Source organism: Pyxicephalus adspersus, chromosome 10 (genome assembly GCF_032062135.1).
Source record: "Pyxicephalus adspersus chromosome 10, UCB_Pads_2.0, whole genome shotgun sequence".
NCBI lineage: Eukaryota > Metazoa > Chordata > Amphibia > Anura > Pyxicephalidae > Pyxicephalus > Pyxicephalus adspersus.
Window position 1 is genome coordinate 58,967,761 of NC_092867.1, and position 26,070 is coordinate 58,993,830.

A 26,070-nucleotide genomic window follows, 5' to 3' on the forward strand; every position below is an offset into this window, starting at 1 on the left:
GGATGATAAAAGTTCAGATGATTGTTGTGACAGACTTAGGTCACGTATTAAATCATTGAGCTCTTCTTGGGGGAACTGCTGGTGTGATGAAACATATTCACTGCATATTCACTGCTAACTCCTGGATTACACTCCCTGTATATCCTCTATGTCGGATACAGGAATATCCGGGACTGAACACTGCTATGGGAACATCAGCACCATGCGGCACAGGTCGTCTTGCTGATTCCATATCACCGTACTCCCACTTGTGTTTCTTGTAACGATTCTTTTACATTCCCAGCACACAAATAACAATCATTATGATGATTTCAGGGCTCTCGTCATACCATATGCCAGATTTACAGCTTGTTAGTATAAAATATGGGTGGTGGGGGGGATATCATGTGATCCATGGACTACAGCATATAGCAATGAATCATGAAGGGGTGGGGGCACCACAGTCACGCCTTTCATCGTGCATTCTTATTGGTTCCCTTACTTTCTTCCCAGTGCTGACCTAACCTTGGTTTAGGTGCCCCCGCCCACTCATGCCTAGCTGTGATGTTTTTCTATTGCAGTACCTGGACAGGACCGCAGGAGAACCTTGGGGGATGGTCTCACCCCGGCCAATGAGGACATCACACATCCAGGAGAAGACTTCATGACCACCAATGTCCAGCCAGAGCCTCATCGGAAGGATGAACAGTCATATTACTCCAAGGCATCCCAGACCTGGGGGGATGATGCTTTTCATCAAAACATGTTTTCTTGTACAGAGTGTGGGAAAAGTTTTATTCGAAAGTCGGATTTAAGTAAACACCAAATATGTCACAAGGTGGAGAAGCCGTATTTATGTACTGAGTGCCGGAAAAGTTATCCACGGCAATCAGCCCTGGTCAGACATCAGAGATCTCACACGGGAGAGAAGCCATATTCCTGTACTGAGTGTGGGAAATGTTACCCTTCAAAATCTGCCCTTGTTAGACATCAGAGGTCTCACACCGGAGAGAAGCTGTATTCCTGCTCCGAGTGTGGAAAAAGTTTTCTGTGGCAATCCCAACTTATTAGACATCAGATAAAACATACAGGTAAGATGCCATTTGCCTGTTCAGAGTGCGGGAAATGTTTTCCAATGAGATCGGCACTTGTTAGACATCAGATGTCTCACACAGGTAAAAAGCCATATTCCTGTCCTAAGTGTGGGAAAAGTTTTTCACGGAAATCTTACCTTTCTGCTCATGAAAGATCGCACACAGAGGAGAAACCATTTTCTTGTCCTGAGTGTGGGAAATGTTTTTTACGTAAACCGGATCTCACATCACATCAGAGGTCTCACACCGGGGAGAAGCCGTATTTTTGTCCTGAGTGTGGGCAGTGTTATCCACTGAAATCAACACTTGTCAGACATCAACGATCTCACACGGGCCAAAAGCCATATTCCTGCCCTGACTGCGGGAAACGTTTTTCACAGAACTCTCATCTTTCTGTTCATCAAAGGTGCCACTCCGGCAAGAAGCCATATTCCTGCCCCGAGTGCGGAAAAAGTTACCCACGGAAATCAGAACTTGTCACACATCAGAGAAAGCACACGGGGGAGAAGCCATATTCCTGTCCTGAGTGCGGGAAAAGTTATCCACTGAAATCAACACTTGTGAGACATCAGAGATCTCACAAGGGGGAGAAGCCGTATTCTTGCCCCGAGTGCGGAAAAAGCTTTTTAGAGAAGTCATATCTTTCGGTGCATCAGAAATGTCACGTGACCGAAAAGCCGTATTCCTGTCCTGAGTGCGGGAAATGTTTTGTACGTAAATCTGATCTCGTTAAACACCAGAGATGTCACACAGGAGAAAAACCATGTTCCTGCCTCAAGTGTGGGAAAAGTTTTTCACAACAGTCTAGTCTCATCAAACACTACAGAACCCACACAAGCCTATTGTAGATGAATCATTAGAGATGAAGCACACAGAAGTAAATCTCACCAAATCCCACCCATTTCTGTCTGATGTATTGCACCAGTAGAGGTGAGAGGGTTGTTACTGATGATCAGTGTAATCTGATCTACCCTGCTGTGTTGTGGAGATCAGACTACCTAACAGTTCTTGGAGAGCACCACCTGCTGGTAAAGGCAACTCTGAAGTTAGAAGAGAACTAGTGAAATTTGGCAAAGAAGCGGTGGATCCTGATTGGACATACACTTCTTCTGGAATGCTATGTTTCTATTGTGTCTATGTTTCTCTGTGTTACTCTTTTTATATTTATATTGTTTGTACGTTGAATAAAATCTGACTTTGTATGATGCAATCATCCACCACTATAGGGGAGGATTTAGTTTAGGAAGCCCCCCCCCCCTTACACACACTGATAGGATCACTCTACCCAGAAAGCTTCAGTACAATCACTGTCCACAAGGGGGAACACATATGGATCCACCTTCACCAAATCACATGTATGTCACATGTAGGACTGATGTCCAATAACCGGATAGGAGGCGTGAACATTTTTAGACACACCCTTTTCCAATGTCAGGTCCCAATCTATTTGTGCTGGTAAGTCTGTAAAATGTGGCAGGAGGTGGGAAGTGTTGGGGTGGATCTGTTCCTTCTTTATTTGTGGTGGTTGATGAGAAGAATAATCCTCTGAATCCACCTGATCATTCAATATGGGGGTGGTGGTATTCTGGACGCACACCGCCACTGTCCATATACTCAACAGCCCACCTACCCCATTACTACTGATGACTTATATGGCATCATCGTTGTCTATGGCGCAGTACAATAGACTGAACATAATACAGATGGTGATCTTGATTTATAATGTGGAAGCACTAGGGGAGCCCTGCCCAATCTAAGGGGTAATGAGGTGAGGGGGTCAGTAAGCTGCGTATGAGGTGGCAGGTCGTTATTGAGTGGCCGAGGTCAGATTATAGAGCTGCCTGAGGAGTAAAGCTTCTAGGTCACATGGGAAGGTAGCAAAGGTGGGTAAGCACCAATCAGATTGTGGAAATGAGTTCCACAGAGGAGATGCGTGATAGAAAGCTGGAACACAGGAATGAGGAGGGGATCACTGGAGAGGAGGATGGGTATGGGAGGATATCTGGAGATGAGCTATGGCAGAAGTAGTCTGTAGAGAACTCTGGGACTTGGAATGGAACCAACGAGGAATCAAATAAAAGGGTCTATACTAGAGAACCTGGAATGGAATTCATTGTGAGGTAGCCAACCAAAGAAGAACCAAACAAAAGGTGGCCAACCAAAGGAGTACAAAGTAAAAGGGGCTATACTAGACAACCTGGAATGGAATCCATTGTGTGATGGGCAACCAACCAGGAATCAAATAAATAAACCAGGAATCAAATAAATAGCTACACTAGAGAATCTGGAATGGAATTCATTGTGAGGTGGCCAACCAAAGAAGTACAAAATAAAAGGGGCTACACTAGACAACCTTGAATGGAATCCATTGTGTGATGAGCAACCAACGAGGAACCATATAATAGGGGCTACAATAGAGAACCTGAAATAGAATCCATTGTGTGATGGGCAACCAACATACAATCAAATAAAAGCGGCTACACTAGAGAACCTAGAGGTGGGGGAATTTACACACAATAGGAGGGAGATATGTAGTGGTGGGAAGTAGTGGTGGTTTCAGAAAACAGAAGAAGACGGGTAGGCAAGTTTGAATAAATGGGTTTTGAGCGCTCTTTTAAATGAGCAGAAAGTAGGAGCAAGCCGAATAGGACGAGGAGACCGGCTGCAGCATTCATAATAGATTGTAGAGGAGAGAGTCGGGTTAGTGGAATACCAGCGAGAAGGATGTTACAGTAGTCCAGACGAGAAATGATAAAGTCGTGCAATATCTGATATACATTCACATCAACACTTTGTTACACAAGGCTCAAGAAGAGGTCATGATTTTCATAAACAATCGATTTGTTTGTTACACATTTTACCGTTTCCGTCAGCTATTTGTCTATTATGATGGATTGGATCTGATCAGCTTCATTGATATAATTTAAGTCATTTGTACATTATATACATACAGAGCTGACCCCAAGTTACCTTCTGTGACCTCTAATGGCCTCCTGCGGGGTTTGGAGACTTCTCTGAGCCCCAGGTACATTCTTTGATTTCTGTGGCCCCAAGTGCCCTCTGTGATCCAAATAGTCTTGTCTGCTCCTGAGGCTTCAGGTCCTCCTCACCAGTTCCTGACTTTCTACTGCTCCCTTCCTGACTTGTGGGGTGCCCCTGATTCTAAGATTGTCTGCCTTTCTGGTATTTTCCAGTTTGATTGGCACAGCCTGGGGGCCCATCGTCCTTGGCAAACTGCAAGGGCTTCTTAGACCCAGGACCTGACAGTCTTGCCATGTTAGGGATCTCAGAACGCAGATAGTGGTGAGGGTTTTCTGTCCTGCATGTGGAAAATGTTATCCACCAAAATGAAAATTTGTCAGACATCAAAAATCCATATTCCTGTTCATAGTGCGGGAAATGTTTTGTACATAATCCAGATCTCGATATACATAGAAGGTGGAGAAAAGCCATATTCCTGAGTGTGGGAAAAGTTATCCAAGGAGATCAGAAGTTGTCACACATAATGATAACACACAGGAGAGAAGCCATGTGCCTGCTCTGAGTGCGGGAAAAGTTTTGTACATAAACCACAGAGGTCCCATATACAAGGTGTCTTACGTTTAAATCATCAGCGATTTATTTTACATTTGTTTTACCTTTTGTAGCATTTTAATAAGTTTGCTGTAATAGGGTATTATGAGGTCATGTGACATATGAATTATGAATGGCGGCACCGTGAATTGTTCTTGCAGCTATTGCATTTTACCAGGGGGCAAATTTATCTATTTATATCACATCAGTGACATAAGTACCATGGGCCATACTGAGGGGTCGCCCCACACCATAGGCCATACTGAGGGGTCACCCCACATGATAGGCCATACTTAGGAGTCACCCCGCACCATGGGCCATACTGAGGGGTCACCATGCACCATAGGCCATACTGACTGGTCACTCCACACTGACTGGTCACTCCACATGATAGGCCATACTTAGGAGTCACCCCGCACCATGGGCCATACTGAGGGGTCACCATGCACCATAGGCCATACTGACCGGTCACTCCACATGATAGGCCATACTTAGGGGTCACCCCGCACCATGGGCCATACTGACCAGTTACTCCGCATGATAGGCCATACTTAGGGGTCACCCCACACCATGAGCCATACAGAGGGGTCCCCCCTGCACCATGGGCAATACTGAGGGGGTCACCCCACACCATAGGCCATACTGAGGGGGTCACCCCACACCATAGGCCATACTGACTGGTCACTCCACATGACAGAACAAAAGGTGACCCCTCAGTATGGCGTGACTTTTAGAAATTCAGACAATCCATCCTGCAATATAAATAGGCCTGGTCAGTCCTTCCCTCCATTTTTGTGTCCCGGTGATCCCACCCCAGAGCAATGGAAATGGTGACTAAGCCTGAAAGCGTTGCCAGAACCCCCTCCCCACCTCGGCCTGTAGGTAGTACACAAGCCCTAAATACTAACAGGAAAAGGGGGAACAAACACTTACAAAGTTACCTTCACCTTCATGGCAGAGCTTTCTACTGACGGTACATCAATCTTTCTCACATCAGGACCACTTTCACTTTACCTCACAGATCAGTCACTTCCTCCTGTGCACCCCTCAACTTCCTCCCCAGGAGTAACTGTGCCACAAACTTTGGTTCCTGAATAACAACTGTCTGTGTATATTGCATTGAATAGTACTGTGTGACTACAATGCCCAGCATGTCTACAGCTCAAATACCTACAGAGGACATACACATCAAGAACATGAGAGCAGGTTGACCCCATAAACTGCAGTTCCTCTGAGCTCCAAAGGTGCCGATCATACCAACATGAGACAGGAAGTCTCTATGGAAATCAGGAAATGACGCCACCAAATTTCCAAGTTTGGGAAGAAAATAGAGGAGAGACATAGCTGGAACTGGAATCAGAAGATGTATTAAGATATTAAGTTACATTTAAATCCAGGAACCCCCTGTCATGTCTGTCCCTGTCCTCTATAGCCAATGTGACATCTTTTTGCATCAATATATATAGTGTGAAATCATGGAATAGTCAGGAATAAAGCGGCAGGGAGTCAGGAAACTAAGGATAAAGTCTGGAAAGGTTCCAGGGAGGAAAGAGAGTCCTTAGATAAATGGTACAAGTGTGCTGTATCACACACATACTGCAGAGGGCCACCTACTGGTGGCTAGTAGAAGCTCACAATAATCCAGCAGGTGAAGTCTTCTGACACAGCGCCACCAGCAGGTGAAGTGGGGAATCACAGGCCTTGTAGGATTTTATGGTAGTAAAGAAATCATCAGGTGAGGAACTGAGGAAGAACCAAACTCCCATCATGCTGTCCCCACCTAGACACAATCACAAGAAGGTTCTAGAAGTCACCCAGAAGATGATTGGGCTCCTGACGGGAGAGGTGAGCAGGGAATTCTGGGAGATTATTATGGGAGGTCTCTGGATGGTGACTGTATCATTGTGTGTGTCAGGTTCCTATAAGGTGTCAGGATGTCACTGTCTATTTCTCCATGGAGGAGTGGGAGTATTTAGAAGAACACAAGGACCTCTACAAGGACGTCATGATGGAGGACCACCAGACCCTCACATCACCGGGTAAGAGGAGACTTTATTGTAAAGGAGAGAGCAGTACGGAGGGTCCACCTAGATCCCCCATCATCTAATAAACACATAGAGACAATGTATTCAGTCAGTGTGTGTGTTTCCTACAGATGGATCCAGTAACGGGAACCCACCAGAGAGATGTCCCCGTCCTCTGTATTCCCAGGATTCCACACAGGAAGGTCAGGAGATGATCCCTCACCATCATCAGGTAGCTGGAGCTGAGGGCCCCATAAACCCATCAGAGAGATGTCCCCGTCCTCTGTATTCCCGGGATTCCACACAGGAAGGTCAGGAGATCCCTCACCATCATCAGGTAGCCGGAGATGAGGGCTCCATAAACCCATCAGAGAGATGTCCCCTTCCTCTGTATTCCCGGGATTCCACACAAGAAGGTCTGTTCGGTGTGACACAGGAGCTTTCAGTAGAACAAAGAGATATGATGGAACCACCTGAAAACAGAAACCCACCAGAGAGATGTCCTCTGTATTCCCGGGATTCCACACAGGAAGATCAGGAGATACCTCACCATCATCAGGTAGGTGGAGCTGAGCGCCCCATAAACCCACCAGAGAGATGTCCCCGTCCTCTGTATTCCCGGGATTCCACACAGGAAGGTCAGGAGATCCCTCACCATCATCAGGTAGGTGGGACAGAGGGCTCTGTAATATGAAAGGACACACATGTGGAGAGGATGTATGACCTCTACAATATATCTTCCATGCGGAGTCCCATAAAAAGATGTTCCATATTTCTATTCTTCTGGTTTAGGGCGAAGATCTGACGGATAAAAGTTGAAAGTTAAAGTAAAAAAAAGTTAAAGTAGAAGAAGAAGAGACGTCTGTGAGGGATGATCAGCAATATACGGAGGAGGCTGGAATGATGAGGACATTCATAGAGGAGGACACTCCTACACAGATCAGCACAGGTCAGCCATCATATATTCTTCTCTCATCTCTGCTCACTGATTGGTCCAGAGTAGATTAGAATCATCAGCCAATAATATGTTGAGAATAGTCCCCACCTCTTGTGGTTCCTGCTCTTCTCATAAAGTTTTATATAATCGTAGTTGGTCATTTTTCACTGGATTTGTCCTAATATTAAAGATGTTTCCAAACTGCTTTATCGGTTTTAGCAGTGTATGAAATCCCTCAGCATTTCTATCCACACTGCACAAACACCTCCAATCCAATCTCCATGTAATGTGACACTGCAGATGTTTATTGTCCACATTCAGAAGGTGTGACATTTGTGGAAGCTTCCTGTTCTATGATGGTCATCCCATCCTTGGTGTCAGGAAGTCTGGGTGAGTGTTACACCTTCCAATTACATGGCTGATGGGCTTTCCACCTATCATAAGGGCAATTCATACTTAAAATTAATACAACAACCGGGACTTTTCAGGCATCATCATTATAAAATGTTATTTATTGTTTGAAATAAGTTGGCTAGCATTTGTTTTGTTTATCTGAGTGGGGTGGGGCATTCTGACACCAAGGATCAATGAAAACCTTTACAGGCTTACTGACAGGGCTATGTAAATGTGGGAGGAGCTCCAAAGGCCCTATGACTAAAGATAGGAGGAGTCCCAGCTGGTTGGGACCTCCCCCGAGGACATCTGCTGCCTCCATCTACCTGATCCAGGTGGAATGTTGGTTTGGGTGAAGTAACCCTCTCATATCCGGCCATCATATTTTTCTATTTTTCAGGACACTCCATGGAGAAACCCTCAAAGGATTGTCTGACTTTATCTCCAGATTGTAAAATGGAGGCCATGACAGGAGATTGTGCGGGAGAAGAGACCATCAGCTCAGCTATGGATAGACCATCCAATCCCTCCGACTCTGATCCTCCTCCTCCTGTGAGCGATGGTGCCAGCATTCCGGAGAATAAGACATTTTTCTGACGTGACTTTCTTTACATCAAAGATCTCACCCCCATGGAAAAGCCATATTCCTACCCTGATTGTGGAAAATGTTTTTCACTTAAGTCCTATCTTACCAAACATCAGAGCTGTCACACAAGTGAGAAGCCATATTCCAACACGGAGTGTTATAATATTTCTTAATTAACACCAGAAATTGCCCTGAGTGTGGAACATTTTTTTTCACAAAAATCAGTCCTGGCTTTGCACCAAAGAACTCATATAGGGGAGAAGCCATATTCCTATCCTGGGTGTGGGAAATGTTTTCAAAGAAGTCCCACCTTATTGGACATCAAATTTGCCAAGCAGGGGAGAAGCCATTTTCCTGCTCTGAATGTGGGAAAAAGTTTTCACAGAAATCAGAACTGGTCATTCCTCAAAGAAATCACATGGGAGAGAAGCCATATTCTTGTTCTGGAAAATGTTTTTTAGAAAACACTAATCTTACCAGAAACCAAAGTGCACACGGGCGAGAAGTTTTATTCATGTTCTGTGTGTGGGAAAGGTTTTCCACGCAGGTCAGCACTTGTCAGAGATCACACATGGGAGAAAACATATTTCTGCTCTGATTTATGCCTTTTCATACATCAGATGTCTCACACGGGAGAAGCTGAGTGTGGGAAATGTTATCCACGGAAATTAGAGCTCCTCTAACATCAGAGGTCTCACCCAGTGGGGAAGCCATATTCATGTCCTGAATGTGGAAAACGCTTTTCTGCTAAAGCTTACCTCATCAAACATCGGAGATCTCACTCTGGTGACAGGAGATTTCCTTGACCCGAGTGCAGCAAATGTTTCTCAGAGAAATCACTTCTTGTTTTAGACAAAAAAAAACTATGTTGCGGAGAAGTGGTATTCCTGTGCAGAGTGCGGGAAATGTGTCCTCTTTGGCCAAACCCCAGAAAGCTCCCCCAACCCAGGAGGAGAATTAGTGTTCGGAATGTAGGAAACTTCTTCTGTATATTATTTGCAGATATTTTACCTGATAATCTAAAAGGACAAAATGATTATAACAAAGATCCAAGTTATATTGGAAGTTATACAAATTATTGTTCCTGTATGGACAGCTGAGTATACTAAATCCCAATAACATATTTCAACATCAAAATGGCAAATACCTAAACGAAAGGGATTTTCCAGGGACATAAAATGACACTACAGACTTTATAAAAGCTACAATTTCTCATATGGTCATTAGTAGTAAATTCATTTTACTCCCATCGAAGAAGTTTGTAAAACCTTCTCCACGTTAACAATTTACCACCTTTTCACAGCCCTGTGGAGCTCATAACACTTTCTAAAAAGAAAAAAAAAGAGATAAGTATAAAAAATATACCCCATATAATATACCTGATTGTGTATACTCATTAGAAAGCAAAAATGAAAGATAGGGGTCATTTATTGTTCCCTACTCCCATAGAAGAAGAAGTTTCTAAAGTCTTCTTCAGAAATGTATCACCTCCACAGGTTTTGCAGGACTGCTGAGCTACACTTTCTAAAATGTAGTAAATAGAGGTAAGTATAATAAATATATCTCACATAGCAGATAGTATATATTAAATACCAATAGTCATCAGAAAACAAAAATGAAAGAAATGAAAATGAAAAAAATGAAAGAAAAAAACAAAACCACAAACAAAATGAATTACCACTTATACCAATAAACATCAAAGTTTGAGAAATATCTAATCCAAAAATCCTAATAAATTGAAATGTTTCTAATCTTCCTACCTATAGACCGGGCAGATCCCTACGAGATAGGTTAGGCCGTAGCCATTTTTCCTGGTCCTCCTCCTGACAACATAGACATGGGTCAACCCCCACCAGGACCACCCTTTCCAAATAAAAAATCGCCACCTCCTTACCTGTTCTTTTTCCATCCTGATCCAGGACCATCGGTTGCTGGCGTGAGTAGACATATCTTCTTTTTTGTTTTTCACGGCGTCTTGTCATGTGCTTTCCGGATAGCTGCGTCTCTCCAAAGTGAGGACGCAGCATTCAGACGGATAACATCGGTATGCTTGACTTCCTGGTCCGGTATGTACTGGGCAATACTATTCCAGGAAGCTCCCTTGCTAGTAATAGAGATGGCAGAATCAGTTATTTAAGTTATTGCACAGGCGCGGCTTTTCGTAAAATAAAGACATTTCCGGGAGAGTTCCAGTTTCTACTTCAGATGGCGCTAAATTTACTCACTTAAACTAAGGGCCAAGTGTAACCTATCTTGTTTGGGTTTGGGTTTAGCTCGGGCTAGCTCTCCATCGGCCTCTCAAGCAGGAGCTCGCTACACGTATTGAATTTGATTTCTTTGATTGGATAACAAGTGTTATATAAAAATAGGTATTTACGTTTTATAAATGCTACTTCATTACAGGGATAAAAGCCCCTGCAGGAAACGCCTCAAAATGACAGGGCATGAGGCCTCTCCTACACCTGTCCTCTAAATGGGGACTCGGTCCAGGGACAAGCTCTCCTCTAAATAGAAGGAGTAAGGAAAAGGCTTCTTCCCATTCTGGAAGTTGGTCGCATGAGGGCTTTGGATCTTGCTGGGCATGTGGGGCAAGAGCCATGCCTTCTAAATTGGTCCGTGCAACATGCCGTAAAGAGGCATGTCGGGACAGAGAGACTGAGGCCAAGGAAAGGCTATATTGATCGGGCCATTGTGGAAGGTTTGAAAAACTTTACCGCGGGCATTGATGGAACATGAGGAAGTAACTGAACATTGGGATTTACCACAGGGCTCGGGTACATCAGCCTCTGAGTTGGAAAAAGGGAGTTCCTTTTCATTTGATTTTTCATTAATCAACTCATTTGTACATGCTATCAGAGAAGCTATTCAATGGGAAGAAGCATTTCCCCCCCCCAAAGAGGAAGAGATATTTTCCATCCTTAAAGAAGGAGGTCATAACCTTTCTATTCAAGGTAAAGCAGCTCTATGAAGGGAAGTGAGCAAAACCTAATCGGAAATGTTCCTTGATGAATAGATTCACTAAATTTTACCCAATTAGTGAAAAGGAGTCTTCGATGTTAATCCAGCAGTGGACGCTCCATTACAGTGATTGGTCAGGGATGTCGTCCTCCCTATGGAATATTCGGTAACCTTTAGAGACCCTGTAGATAGAAAGATGGAAGGGGATCTCAAGAGAATTTATGCAGCTAATCAGCCTGCAACGGCACTTACTTCCGTGTCAAGAGTTTTATTGGCTTGGGTGCAAAGGCCTAGGGACACCATGAAATGTGAAGCAGAAAGTTCCTCAGCCAGTTTCTGTTTCGAAAAGATGAAGCTGACACCGGATTACCTGGAAGAAGCATCGCTTGATCTGCTCAGGTTGTCAGCAAAAATAATGGCATCTTCTGTGACGGCAAGAAGGGCCCTTTGGTTGGGACATTGGGTAGCCGACTCAGTGTTGAAGCAATCCTTATGTTCCATACTCTTTGAGGGTAGGGTGCTCTTCGGGAAGTCCTTGGAAGAGGGGATCCAGAAGGGAACTGGAGGTAAATCGGGTCTGGAATCATCAGGAATCGTTTGCAAGGCACAGCTGGGTAACCAGAGAAAATTGAGACTTCAGAGGAATGAGGTCCCGAGAATATGTGCATCAACAAACTTCCTTTTGCAGGCCAGCCAGAACACCACAGCCAACCAAGACTATATGCAAGCAATTCTGAAGGTAGCTATACCCAGGCACTGGAGGTTGGCGTCTTTAAAAATATGTGGGGGAATGAAAACAAGAAATCACAGTTGCCTGGGTATTATCAGTAGAATCCGGGGAATACCAGATAGATTTTGCTCGGGGGCCCCCACAATCAAATATCAGAAGAACATTTCTTCCGAAGGATTTGTCAAAAAAGAAAACCATAATTTCCTATAGTCAGGAATTGGTGAGATCTCAAGCAGTAGTACCTGTTCTGGTGCAAGAACAGGGAATGGGATTCTATTCCAGGCTATTCCTTGTGCGGGAGGCCTCAGGAGATTTTCCTCCAGTAATGGATTTAAGAAGCCTGAATACATACCTGGAGGTGAAGTTGTTTGGGATGGAATCACTACAAACAATCCTTTTGGTCCAGGCAATTGGATGATCTCTATTGATCTAGGAAATGCATACCTACATGTGCCAATTGCTCAGAGAGATCAAAGATAGTTAAGGTTCACCATTTAAGATTATCATTACCAATTCACATATCTGCCTTTTGGTCTAGCTATGGTTCCAAGAACATTTTCCAAGGTTTTAAGGGACTAGTGGTTTTTCTGAGGCTTCAGGGAGTATGCCTATACCATTATTTGGATGACATACTGGTGCTAGCAAGATCTAGGGATCAGCTTGTGAAGAACAGAGAATGTGTGTTAAAGACTTTATCTCGCTTTGGATGGCTAGTGAACTACCAAAAGAGTCAGCTAGTTCCCACCCAGGCGATGGAATACCTGGGGGTAAAGATCAATATGGAAATCTCAAAGGTTTTCCTGACTCAGCAGAAAATAGAACAGTTAACAAAATGGGCTCGTCTGTTTTTCAGGACCATGAAAATGCTGGGAATAATGGCAGCATGTATATCAGTGGTGCCTTGGGCCAAATGGCACATAAGGACACTACAGATCTGCTTTCTCAGTCAATGGGACCGACTATCCATTAGTTTGGAAGAGACTATTATGGTGGGCATCAGTGCAGAATCTATCAAGAGGGTATGTCCCCAGTGATGGATCACCAGGGACACACCTCTCATCATTACAACAGATGAAAGTCTAGCAGGTTGGGGAGCCCATTGCAACAGACATATGGTCCAGGGCCAGTGGTCATCACCAATAATGGGCGAATCCAATGTGACCGACCTAGAAGCAGCTTGGCAAGCTCTGAAAACATTTGCCACTTATCACAAGAGGGTGAAGATTATGTCAGACAACAAGACCGCTGTGGCTTACATTGCGAAACAAGGAGGAACAAGGAGCCGACGACTATTTCAGATAACAGCAAAGATTTTTGGGTGGGCAGAACAACATCTGGACCCAACAGCAGTCTAACTTCCAGGGGAGCAAAATCAATTGCGGATGCATTAAGCAGGTCATTTCCGGATCTGAAAGAATGGTCCATTGGTCCCAAATACCTATATCCAATTTTTCAACAATGGGGAACACCAGTAATAAACCTGATGGCATCAACCAACAACGCGCAGCTTCCAAGGTTCTGTACAAGTTTCCACTGTGAACATGCTTGGGCTCAAGATGCGCTCTCCATCAAATGGAACTGCCCTCTTCTGTATGTATTCCCGCCAATACCAATGATTATGAAGGTTCTCTTGAAAATAAGGGGAGAAGCGAATGGGGCAACAGTGATACTTCCATATTGGCCGAGAAGGCCCTGATTCGCCTTGGTGCTGATGTCTTCTCCTTGGCCTTTGCTGGATCAGATTTATTAATTTAGGGGACTTGGACCAAAGCTGAACCCCACTTTGGAGCCTGCCTTTGGAGGAGCCTTTATATTGAAGGGGTATCTGAGAAAGTGACAGACACTCTTCTAAAAGCAAGGATATCAGCAACTAATAAAACCTATTTCTGAATATGGAAAAGGTTCCTGCTGATGTCACAAGAAGAAGGTTTCTCTCCAACAGAACCTTCAGCTGCTCAGGTATTAGAGTTCTTACAGTCTGCGCTAGAGAAGGGCCATAACTCCATAAAAGTACAGGCGCCGGCCTTGTCACCCCTGACCAAGTGGGTGGAAAATGCTCTAATCCAACAGTTCCTAAAAGCAGCAGTGAAGATCAGGCCTCCAATGAAGCCTCTATTTCCATCTTGGGACTTACCTTTAGTACTCAAAGCCCTTTTGCTCTCTCCCTTCCATCCAATTAAAGTTTGTTAAATAGAAAAACTGACTTGAAAAGCGGTGTTCTTGACGGCCAATACATCAGCCCGCAGAGTGTCAGAACTACAATCTCGATTAGAGAACCGTAATATTCTGTCTCAGCAGAAAGGGTATATTTGTGGCCCTCTCCAGAGTTCCTGCCAAAGGTGTCCTCAGGGAAGGAGAGTTACCATCAATGAGTCCAGCGAATGAGATGGCTTGGAAAAAGATGACATGGGCATGGTCCTCATAATTACCACGTATGTGCGAAGAACTCAAGGTTTCAGGAAAACAGATAGCATCTTTGTGTTTCCTAGTGGGACAAGCGGCCCCTATGAGGATCATCTCTTAGTAAAATTGCATATTACCTTATGGGGTTACCCCCCCTCCCATAGGAGGTCAGATCCCACCCAACGAGGGGCATCTCAACTACATGGGCATCCTATTGGAAAGTTTCCACTATTTGTAAAGCGTCCAGTTGGAAGACTCCCAATACCTTCATCAAACATTACAGATTGAATGTTCCCCCAGATTCGGAGCCTCGGTGTTACGTGCAGCTCGGAAATAACGATTTTCATTTGCAACAATAACGTTTTAGAAAATTTCCTTTACCCTCTCTCAATTATTGGTTGCGTGCTACATCCCATGTGTACACCATCAGGAGGAGGGCCAGGAAAAAGGAAAATTGTTGTCATACCTGTAAATTTCCTTTCCTGACGGCGTAGTTGCCCACCCCCTCTGGTCCCGTGGCAAGACTTGAGACAGAACGAAGGTAAGGAGTTGGGGATTTTTTATTTGGAAAAGGTGGTCCTGGGGGGGTCAAAGGGGCGGGTTTGACCCATGAGTATGGTGTTAGGAGTAGTTTCCAGGAAAGGGAAATTAAGGTAAGTATGATAACAATTTTCCCTTAACAGTCCCGTAAAATGATTGACACTGCAATCAATGGGTAGAACGGGCAATGTCAGGACTTCCAAATGGTCAAATTCACCATTCCTAACCTTTTGTAAATTGTAAATCTTACTGACATAAACATGTGGCCACTCGGAAATAGGAAAGAGACCCCGCAAATATAGAATTTAATTATATTGAAAGGACGGATGATTACGCCGGTTAGCATAATGCTGACACATCATTTATGTCTTGTTATGGACCAGACCACGTGCAACAAATCTAAGAAGATTTAATAGAAAATAATATGTAGATAAATTACTGGGAACATATTGGCCCTGATTTATTAAAGCTCTCCAAGGATAGAATATTCTTTCACCAGTGAAGCTGGGTGATTCAGCAAACCTGGAATGGATTTCTTTAGTCATTTGCTATTTGTTGGCCAATATTTTCATGTACCAGATCCATTCCAGGTTTGCTGGATCACCCAGCTTCACTGATGAAAGTCCATCTTCTCCAGCTTTAATAGCTTTTATAAATCAGGACTAATGACTTCATGCTAAACTGATTTGAAATCACTGGGTAGCTCTGTGTTTGCACCCCGTGCTCTCTAGTGCCCCCAGTGTCAGGGAGGGCACAGTGCAGGCGATGTCACCCAGCAAGGTTAATGTGAACTGCAAAACACATCAAGGAGCAGATTTTATTACTATTATTAATAAAGATTTATATAGCGCCAACATATTACGCAGTGCTGTACATTGAATAGGGGTTGTAAATGACAGACAGATACAGACAGTGACACAGGAGGAGGAGAGGACCCTGCCCCGAAGAGCTTACAATCTAGTAGGTGGGGGAATTTCACACAATAGGAGGGGGATATGGAACGGTGGGAAGTAGTGAGGCTTTAGGAGACAGAAGAAGACGGGTAGGTGGGGGGCAAGCGTTGGGTTTTAGGGGCGCCTTTAAATGAGCAGAAGGTAGGAGCAAGCCGAATAGGACGAGGAAGACCATTCCAGAGAGTCAAGGGGAGGGGGGACTAGGCCTCAGGGTGTGACTGGCCCTCAGGGGGAGCCTGGGCCCTCATGGGGGTGGGGAATTGGCCTCAGGGTGTGACTGGCTCTCAGAGGGGGGGCCTGGGCCCTCATGGGGGGTCTAGGCCTCGGGGTGTGACTGGCCCTCAGGGGAAGCCTGGGCCCTCATGATGGGGGGGACCAGGCCTCAAAGGTGTGACTGGCCCTCATGGGGGGGCTAGGCCCCAGGGTGTGACTGGCCCTCAGGGTGGCCTGGGCCCTCATGAGGGGGGAGCTAGGCCTCAGGGTGTGACTGTCTCTCAGGGGGGGAGCCTGGGCCCTCATGGGGGGGGGGGGGCCCGGGGGGGGGCTGGCCCCCGGGGGGGGCCTGGGCCCTCATGGGGGGGGGGGGATTGGCCTCAGGGTGTGACTGGCCCTCAGAGTGGCCTGGGCCCTCATGGGGGGGGGGGGATTGGCCTCAGGGTGTGACTGGCCCTCAGGGTGGCCTGGGCCCTCATGGGGGGAGTGGCCTCAGGGTGTGACTGGCCTTCAAAGGGTGGCCTGGGCCCTTCCTGCATATTCCACTGCACGCAAGGCAATGCTTGAACCCTTTATTGAGGCTGCAGTTGCACAGATATCCACAGGGAGCTGGTTAATACCTAGACAGGAAGTCTGAAAACCACAGACAGGAAGTTCCAGGGGTGGAGAGAGCAGGAAGAAAATACAAAGGAGACATTGCTGGAAGGGGCAGCAGAGGAGGTAAGAAGATATTATTTTCTATATTCTACCCCTTGTGCTCCATGGGCATTGTGACATTGATCATCCCTGGTAAAGGTTTGGTGTTAAATGAATGGAATGGTAATGGAGCAGCAGGGAGTCAGAAAACTAGTGCAGGAACCCAGCGGGGAGTAACTGGGGGGACTCCAGGGGGGAAGGGAGTCCTAAATACCTGTGTACTGGGGAACCTTTCCATGCTGCCCATTATTCCCAAAGGGACAGGCGATGTCCCCTCTGTAATAATACAACTTACCTGCCGGGTCGTTCCGGGTTCATCAACGCTGAGCTGCGCCTGCGCTGGAGTTCCATCTCCCCGGCATGGCCAATCGCTGGAGGATCAGGATCGCTGGAGATTAGATGCAGCAGGAATATGAGAAGAAAGATGGCGGAAATGCGATAGGCGGGTCCCGTGGATTGAGTTCCGCCTTTAGTGCGACCTTCCGCCTGCGCAGTGCGCAATCAGGTGACGTAGGCAGAAGAAAGATGGCAGTGTATCCTCCGTGGCAGGATGAAGGAGGATTTTAGGACAACGCGGGATCATGACCTGATCCAGAAAATTTTTTTTAATTCCGCTTTAACATGGAATTATACTAAATCCCTCGATGGTGCTGGTCCTTTCTGTGATCCGGTCCCACACGTCCTGAAATTCCTGATGTATACCGCTGTGAAGGGGGAAAAAAGAGAGCCAAAAGATCAGCATCTCTTCCCCTACGAGGAAAAATGCCCCTTCTGCACATTATTGGGGTCAGGGCTTGCGCAGAAGGAGCAGCCAGAGCCTCCCATGATGCTCTGCCATAGCCATCAAGACTGAATGGGGAGGGGCTTCACCCTTTAAAAAAAAAACACATTTGTGACACAGCGCCACCAGCAGGCGAAGTGTGGAGTCACAGCCCCCATCATCTGATAAACACATAGAGACAATGTATTCAGTCAGTGTGTGTGTTTCCTACAGATGGATCCAGTAACGAGAACCCACCAGAGAGATGTCCCCGTCCTCTGTATTCCCAGGATTCCACACAGGATGATCAGGAGATCCCTCACCATCATCAGGTAGCCGGAGATGAGGGCCCCATAAACCCACCAGAGAGATGTCCCCGTCCTCTGTATTCCCGGGATTCCACACAGGAAGATCAGGAGATCCCTCACTATCATCAGGTAGGTGGAGCTGAGGGCCCCATAAACCCACCAGAGAGATGTCCCCATCCCCTGTATTCCCGGGATTCCACACAGGAAGATCAGGAGATCCCTCACTATCATCTGGTAGGTGGAGCTGAGGGCCCCATAAACCCACCAGAGAGATGTCCCCATCCTCTGTATTCCACACAGGAAGGCCACACCAGGCCTCAAAATTGGTGGGACAGAGCATCTAAAACATTGAGTGGCTTACAGATCATGTGTGGACCCGGATAGATGATTTTTCAATATGGTCAAATGATTATAATGAATTTAGTGAGATGTTTCCATCCTCTGTATTTTCACGATTCCTTGCAGGAAGGTCAGGAGATCCCTCACCATCCTCAGGTAGGTATGGCTGAGGGCCTGTAATATGAATATATACACATGTGGAGAGGATGGATGACCTCTTCCTAAAATTATATCTTCTGTGTGGTGTCCAATAAGATTTTCTATTTCTATTGGTTTTAGGATGGAGATTTGATGAACATGAAGGTTGAGGATAAAGAAGAGACGTCTGTGATGGATGATCAGCAATATACGGAGGAGGCTGGAATGATGAGGACATTCATAGAGGACACTCCTACAGAGATCAGCACAGGTCAGCCATCATATATTCCTCTCTCATTGCTGATTGGTCCAGAGTAGGGAGGGACCTGAGTAATTTCAGCCAATACTAGGGTGACAATAGTCCCCTCCTCCTTGTGGTTCCTTCTCTTTGTGATATACACACAGCGCAGAGATTTCAAGGTAGGGTATCACCAAGGAATGTGACTGCTCAGTCTTGTGAGGTGTAACATTTGCTGAATCTCCCAGTTCTATGAATCTCACCCCATCCTTGGTGTCTTTCATCCAAGTTGTTTTAAAATCTCCCCCGGCATTTCCACCATTTTTTCTTTAGCCATGTTATTTGAAGGTTTAAACGCTATACCCACTTCCTGACAGCGAGGATCAATGAAAACCTTTACAGGCATACTGACAGGGCTATGTAAATGTGGGTGGAGCTCCAAAGGCCCCATGACTAAAGAGGGGAGGAGTCCCAGCTGGGACCTCCCCAGAGGAGATCTCCTGCTTTCATCTACCTGATCCAGATGGAATGTTGATTTGGGTGAAGTAACCCTCTCATATCTGGCCTTCATATTTTTCTATTTTCCAGGACACTCCATGGAGAAACCCTCAAAGGATCGTCTGACTTTATCTCCAGATTGTAAAATGGAGGCCATGACAGGAGATTGTGCGGGAGAAGAGACCATCAGCCCAGCTATGGATAGACCATCAAATCCGTCTCACTCTGATCCTCCTCCTCCTGTGAGGAATGGTGCCGGCATTCCGGAGAAGAAGACAGTTACCTGTCCTGAGTGTGGGGAAAGCTTCAAATCAAAACTTAGTCTTTCTATACATCAGAGATGTCACACATGGAAAAAGCTTCATTCCTGCTCAGAGTGTGGGAAAACTTTTTCACGGAAATTAGAACTTGTCAAACATCATAAATCTCACTTTGTGAAAAAGCAGTATATCTGTTCTGAGTGCGGGAAAATTTTTCCTAAGAATTGCCACCTGTCATGTCACATGAGAATTCACAGGAGGATTCACACTGGGGAAAAAACATATTCCTGTACAGAATGTGGCAAATGTTTTTCACGGAAGTCTCATCTTATTGGACATCAAATATGTCACACAGGCGAGAAGCCATTTTCCTGCTCTGAATGTGGGAAAAGGTTTCCCCGTAAATCAGAACTGGTCATACATCAAAGATATCACACGGGAGAGAAGCCATATGCCTGCTCGGAGTGTGGTAAATGTTTTAGAGATAATACCAATCTTAGAAGACATCAGAGAATTCACACGGGTGAGAAGTTGTATTACTGCCCTGAGTGCGGGAAAGGTTTTCCACGGAAAGCAGTATTTGTCAAACATTACAGAACTCACACGGGGGAGAAACCATATTTCTGCTCTGAGTGTGGGAAATATTTCTCAGAGAGGTACAAGCTTACTGATCACCAGATGTCCCACACAGGGTTGTATCCATTTGCTTGTGTTGAATGTGGGAAAGGTTTTTCACAGAAGTCCTATCTTCACCTACATCAATCTTCTGTACATAGGAAAGCACAAAAGCCATATTCCTGTGCAGAGTGTGGGAAATTTTTTGCATGGAAGTCCAGTTTTAAAAAACATCAAATGAGCCACATGGACAAGTAGACATATTACTGACATGAGTGCGGAAAAATCTTTGCAAAGAGTTCCTACCTGTCCAGTCACAAGAGGATTCACACGGGAGAAACCATATTCCTGTGCTGAGTATGGGAAATGAATCACACGATCAGATATATTCCTGGCATATCCTCTGAGTGCTACTCTCAGCCAACCTAGGAGATATATTTAGAATGTGGGAAACGTCTTCTATTTGCAGATGTTTTATTTTTCCCTGATAATCTATGAAGAGAATTTTATTACATTATACCAAATAAAGATACAAATTTATATTGAAAGTTGTCTGATGAAATCTTCAGATCTGCACAGTAAAATGTCTCTGCACAGTAAAATGTCTCTGCTCAGCCCAGGTTGTATGATTGCCACTTTCTTAATTGGGTCCTGTTGTAATTTAGTGTGAAGGACATAAAGGCCCACCCGTGCGGACATCACAGGGAAACCCCGGAAATAGGCGCTGCATACGCCAGCTGGAGATCAAGGAGGAAAGACGTGTCCTCAGGACCTGCGGGGACCAGCAGGACGCCGGGGGATTCCGACAGAGCAAGGTAAGTGTTTTTTTTTTAGTTAAAAGTGACCCGAGTGTGAATCGGGAATACTGCTAGGGGGGTTAATGGAAAAGTGTTTTTTTTTTTTTTTTTTTTTTTTTACAAATTGACATACAAACATACATGAACAGATTTATTCCACAGCGTACAGAGGTATGATGACATCATTCAGTATATTCAGCCGACAAACTGTGGCAACATGGATGGAACACTTCAGAAATTCCTAGTTTAGCAACGTGTTTTGCAAATTGCTTACTTCGGGAGTATGCCGTACTCTGCTACAACTCTAGAAAGACAACACTTACAGCTTAATCAACATTGGGGCAACAACTGTACTGAACGCAACCCCTGGCCCACCAACTCACAGCTTTGGCGAATTCAAAGAATTTCTACTGATGTTCATCATCCTGTAAAAGAAAGTACACTAATACTCCTAGCAGTACTCCCTTTTGGTACACCATATAACTGGGTGGAAATTTCAAATCCCTCCTATATCCCCTGAAGAAGCTTTTTGTGAAACGCATTGGGTCTCTACTGAGGCTGAGGTGGTATTGGGTTCTCCCAAGGTGCAGGTGTGACATCTATGGTGACGTCTATGGTCCTCTCATCCCTGCCCATATGAAGAACAGAAATGCATCTGTGCTGGCACATGGAGGACATCTTCAGAGATGATTCCCACCAAGCCTTGGTTCTTCCTGCCTAAGCATACTTCCTTGGTGACATGGACCCGACATGGTGTCTATATCGTGATCCTGAATACCGAGACAAACCTGAATATCCGGAGAGGTTTTGAGGTGTTTTCCCCTCAGTTGTCCCAGTGATGGTAAAGTAGGGGCATGATTGGGCCCTTTGAAGTGGATCTGTCATGAAAATGGTATCTAAAGGATTCCAATGATTAAGGTTCCTCATCACCTCCCCGGGTGCTGCCATCCTGAGGGATCTCAGGTGAGGCTTTTACCACTTTCAGATATGGCAGCAAGCTGCCCGCCTCACCCTGCAGTATACTATTGGCTGATAGATATGACGGGGGGGGGGGGGGGGTTTAGTGGCCAAAAAGGTGTGGCAAGGGAGGTTATCCCTCATCACTGGCAGCAGAAGTCCTATATTTGTATATAGGAGCCGTGAGGACTACAACACCTAGACAGTGTGGGAGGTCTATACAGCTGTGAGGGGCTGCCCCTGGCTGTAACGACAAATGTTATCTTTTTCATTATTCCTATTGGTCAGGTTGCTATAACAGACATCATAGATTGATCAAAGCTCCTCACTTTGATTTTGCAGAGTATAAACAGTATGGAGTACATTGTATACTTCATACTGCCCCTCCATATACACTGTGCACTTCATACTGCCCCTCCCTATACACTTCATACTGCCCCTCCCTATACACTTCATACTGCCCCTCCCTATACACTTCATACTGCCCCTCTCTATACACTTCATACTGCCCCTCTCTATACACTGTGCCGTACATTGTATACTCCAACACGATATACATCCATCTCACCTACCTGATTCACAGTCTATTATACTATAGCCCTTCTTCCAAATGTAAAAGTTGCCACGTGTTGGGAGCTAGGAGGTAGGAAGGGGACTAGTGAGGGTTTCTTTAGGATAGGGAGAATTACGGCATGTATGACAGCTGAGGGGTATTTACCAGTAGAAAGGGAGAGGATGAATAGTTTGGTTAGGGCGGGGGCAGGGTGGAGGAATGGGCACGGAGTAGATCAGAGGGAATTGGGTCAAGTGGACATGTAGTAGACGGAGATGATGAGAGAAGAGACTTCATCCACAGTAACAGGGCTGAGGGAGGCAAATCAGAACTATATATAGAAAGTGAATACAGGGTGAATATTACATTGTAGCAGATAATGGTGAATCATAGGAGTACATTATACAAGGTCCTGTAATAGTAGTGAATTCTTGAGTTCCAGGTGTGGGATCAGATGAATCAGAGAAATGGCTTGGTGAAAAGCGATTCTGGATGACAGCAGCAGAGGATCTGCTGGAGTCTAAGTGGAATCTACTTCCTCCCCACTCACCTTTCACCCGGAACTTCCTGTCTGTCATGACATCACATCCTGTCATTATAAGCATATACACCACCTTGTGGAGCCCAGAGAAACTTCATCCTTCATAGGCTGCAGCACATCCCTAATGTGACCAATACAATTGAACTGACTTTTGAGATGAAGTCACAGATACAATTATGTCAGGGAGTGATAATTTCCCTGGATAGATAAATATGGGGTTCCGGTCAATAATAAAAGTTTATAGAGAATTGAGTTGGTGGTGAAGGAGGCAACAGATTCAGAAAGTTTTCTACATAGGAAACAGTTTCCAGTCCCTGGGACTTTGGTTATCCTGCACGTTTAGTGGACACTTTGCTACTGACAATCAAGGTTCTAGTGGTATTGCCAAGCCAGGACAATGGAAGGGTTCCCATGTATACTACCCACTCAACTATTTACCTTTCTAATGGGCCTAACCTCTAGGCCAGAACAGTACATCATTTGGCACCAGCATCTTTAGGGTCTTCTCCGATCAGGGGGGATTCATGTAGCACTTCTTTCCTTTGGCCTGGGAGAAAGCAACATCCTCCCAGAGCACAGGAAGGAAATCCACGTAGCAGAAGGAGTCTCCAATATGGATTCCATCCCTAGCACCAACCTTCCATACATGTTACTAGGAAGTCTTTGGGACTTAGTGTGTGACAACCGTTTCCTATATGTGCCCCTGGTGGTGACAACATGTGTCCGCTCCGTAACATTGCGAAGGAAGGGGTTGTCATTGGCACTAAGCTGGGCCAGGGAGCTGATGTTGGGTGGGCTGTCTGTAGACTGCAATTGGTCGATGAAGACCATAAATAAATAGATGAATTTCACATACAATGTCATCCAGTTTACATAGAATTCTGAAAATAATTTATGATTACATTTCCTAAAATAGAAAGACACATAAATGAGGTGTAAACATACAGCAGCACATGTCCATGGAGGGTGTGAAGGTCCTGGTGAGGTTGGTTGTCCCACCATCCTGGAGGACTTGTCACTCCTCCACCATGATGGTGAGATCAGATCCCCCTGAGTTTCTGGGGGTCATCACCATATGGAGGTAAGGACAATTCAGAAACCTCCCTGATGACATTACATAATAAATACTCTACATATTACCCAATTATAAACTGTCATGGTGAAAATGCAGCCCTAACCGTGCCGGGAAACTCCACCATGTTTCACAATTGGTTTCCAGACTTCTATAGGGAATTAGAAAAAAGTTCAACCTATCCTGATGGCTTGCAAATTTTAAAATCCTTCCTCAGAAGATGGAACCCAGATGTATACCTATTTATAGGAACCGGAACAATTCAGCCTATTAAGCCAACATATCACTGGCATTAAAGGGTGTGAGTTCTCTCATGTTTGATTAAATAAATCTTCTGAGTAAAATTTTTCCTGCACTTTGAACATGAGAAAGGACGTTCATTTCTGTGACTTCTCTGGTGTCTAAAAAGGTGTGCCTTCATAGAAAAGCATTTCCCGCACTCCAAACACGGAAAGGAATGCTCACCCATGTGACTTCTCTGGTGTTTTTCAAGAAGTATTTTCAACATAAAAGATTTCCCACACTCAGAACAAGTAAATGGACCCTCAGCAGTGTGACTTGCAAGGTGTTCAAGCAGTCCTCCTTCTTGAAGGAAACATTTCAAACACTCTGGACAAGAAAATGGCTTCTCCTCAGTGTGGACCTTTAAATGTAGCCGGACTCTTCCCTTTTGAGAGAAACATTTCCCGCATTCAGGGCAGGAAAATGGTTTCTCCCCTGTGTGAATCCTCTGGTGTCTAATGAGTTCTGATTTATTTATAAAGGATTTCTCACACTCTGAGCAGGAAAAGATCTCCTTCCCGCTACGACTCCTTCGATGTATCTTCAGCTCACTCTTCGTCTGAAAAGACATTTCACATTCCAACCAGGACAATAATGATTGGTTCATGCGAAGTGTCTGATGTCGGTCAAGAGTCAGTTTCTGGGTGAAACCTTTACCACACACTAAACAGAAGAACAACTGCTCACCAGTGTGAAGTCTCTGATGTGTGAGCAATGTAGATTTATGAGTGAAACATTTCCCACACTCGGGACAGGGAAATGGCTTCTCACCAGTGTGGATTTTTAGGTGTCCCTTTTGTGAGAAACATTTTCTACACTCAAGACAGGAAAAGCGCTTCTCGCCAGATTGAACTCTCCGATGCCTGATCATATCTGCTCTGGTATAGAATGATTTCTTGCACTCAGAACATGAGAAACAAGACTCACCCGTGTGAATTTTACGATGGCCCTTCAAGTGATCCTTCCGTTTAAAACACTGACCACACTCTGAACATACAAAGGGGCGTTTCTCTCTGTGGATATCACCCCTTCCATTTCCAGCAACATGGGGTACATCAAGAGGTATTTTAGGACTTTGTGGCTCCAGCGGCCTCTCAGCACTATTACACCGTAGATGGGAATCAGAGGTGGGAGTATCTAATTTACCAGAAAGCTCCCCAGGATGTGAGGGATTTGATGGTTCATCTGAACTAGAAGGTCTAAGACATATTGTTCTATCGATACCATTTTCTTCTATAAAATATTGTGCTGTGCCATCATCTTCTGTATCAAAGTCTGGAGAGGAGATACAATGTCCCATCCCGGTATTCCAGACACTGGGGTCATCTGCTGGAAAGATATTTTGTATTAATTGTAGAAGTTCTGTCTTCATTTTTCACATTCACGTGTCACATATGTTACAACAAGTCATGACTCTTCCACAGAATAACGTAATACAGAACATAATATATTACAAACCCAACCAAGGCCATGGACCTTTCATATGGTGTACAGTATCTCTTCCTCATTTGTTGGGGACATGACGTTATATTGAGGAATAGAGATGGACCTTTCATATGATGTACGGTATCTCCTCCTCATTTGTTGGGGACATGACGTTATATTGAGGAATGGAGATGGACCTTTCATATGG

At 45.0% G+C, this 26,070-nt stretch overlaps 4 protein-coding genes and 1 long non-coding RNA gene across 20 annotated transcripts in view; 3 read left to right on the top strand and 2 right to left on the bottom strand.

Moving 5' to 3' along the window:
• The window catches only part of LOC140338957 (uncharacterized), a 275,025-nt gene that overhangs the window by 135,115 nt on the left and 113,840 nt on the right, over positions 1-26,070 (top strand). For 11 of the 14 annotated variants that reach the window (XM_072423314.1, XM_072423315.1, XM_072423333.1 and 8 more), the window contains one exon: positions 561-2,283. The exons of 1 other annotated variant lie outside the window; for it this stretch is intronic. In XM_072423314.1, the coding sequence (XP_072279415.1) occupies positions 561-1,921 (1,361 nt within the window). In that variant the 3' untranslated portion in view covers positions 1,922-2,283. Of the gene's footprint in view, positions 1-560; positions 2,284-6,561; positions 6,686-26,070 lie in introns of those variants that run through there. 2 more of the 14 variants (XM_072423339.1, XM_072423316.1) reach the window with 2 other exon arrangements.
• The window catches only part of LOC140339057 (uncharacterized), a 91,357-nt gene that overhangs the window by 64,301 nt on the left and 986 nt on the right, over positions 1-26,070 (bottom strand). The gene's annotated exons all lie outside the window — the stretch shown is intronic.
• On the top strand, positions 6,890-10,357 carry LOC140339170 (uncharacterized). The gene is made up of 3 exons (XR_011922391.1): positions 6,890-7,229; positions 7,463-7,619; positions 8,401-10,357. It is a non-coding gene; the product is annotated as an uncharacterized lncRNA (long non-coding RNA).
• Positions 18,530-20,783, top strand: LOC140339089 (uncharacterized). The gene is made up of 2 exons (XM_072423641.1): positions 18,530-18,895; positions 19,451-20,783. Exons 1-2 carry the CDS (start codon positions 18,778-18,780, stop codon positions 20,491-20,493), a joined length of 1,161 nt encoding a protein of 386 aa, XP_072279742.1. The 5' UTR covers positions 18,530-18,777; the 3' UTR covers positions 20,494-20,783.
• The window catches only part of LOC140338972 (uncharacterized), a 93,671-nt gene continuing 88,771 nt past the window's right edge, over positions 21,171-26,070 (bottom strand). For all 3 annotated transcript variants that reach the window (XM_072423378.1, XM_072423380.1, XM_072423379.1), the window contains one exon: positions 21,171-25,763. In XM_072423378.1, coding sequence (XP_072279479.1) covers positions 24,448-25,763 — 1,316 coding nt within the window. In that variant the 3' untranslated portion in view covers positions 21,171-24,447. The remainder of the gene's footprint in view (positions 25,764-26,070) is intronic.

What these genes read in the sequence shown, in the direction of transcription:
- LOC140339089 (XM_072423641.1), top strand. Translation starts at nt 18,778, where the DNA reads ATGAACATGAAGGTTGAGGATAAAGAAGAGACGTCTGTGATGGATGAT. An exon ending in TCCTACAGAGATCAGCACAG is followed by an intron (nt 18,896 to 19,450) that starts GTCAGCCATCAT and finishes TCTATTTTCCAG; the next exon opens with GACACTCCATGGAGAAACCC.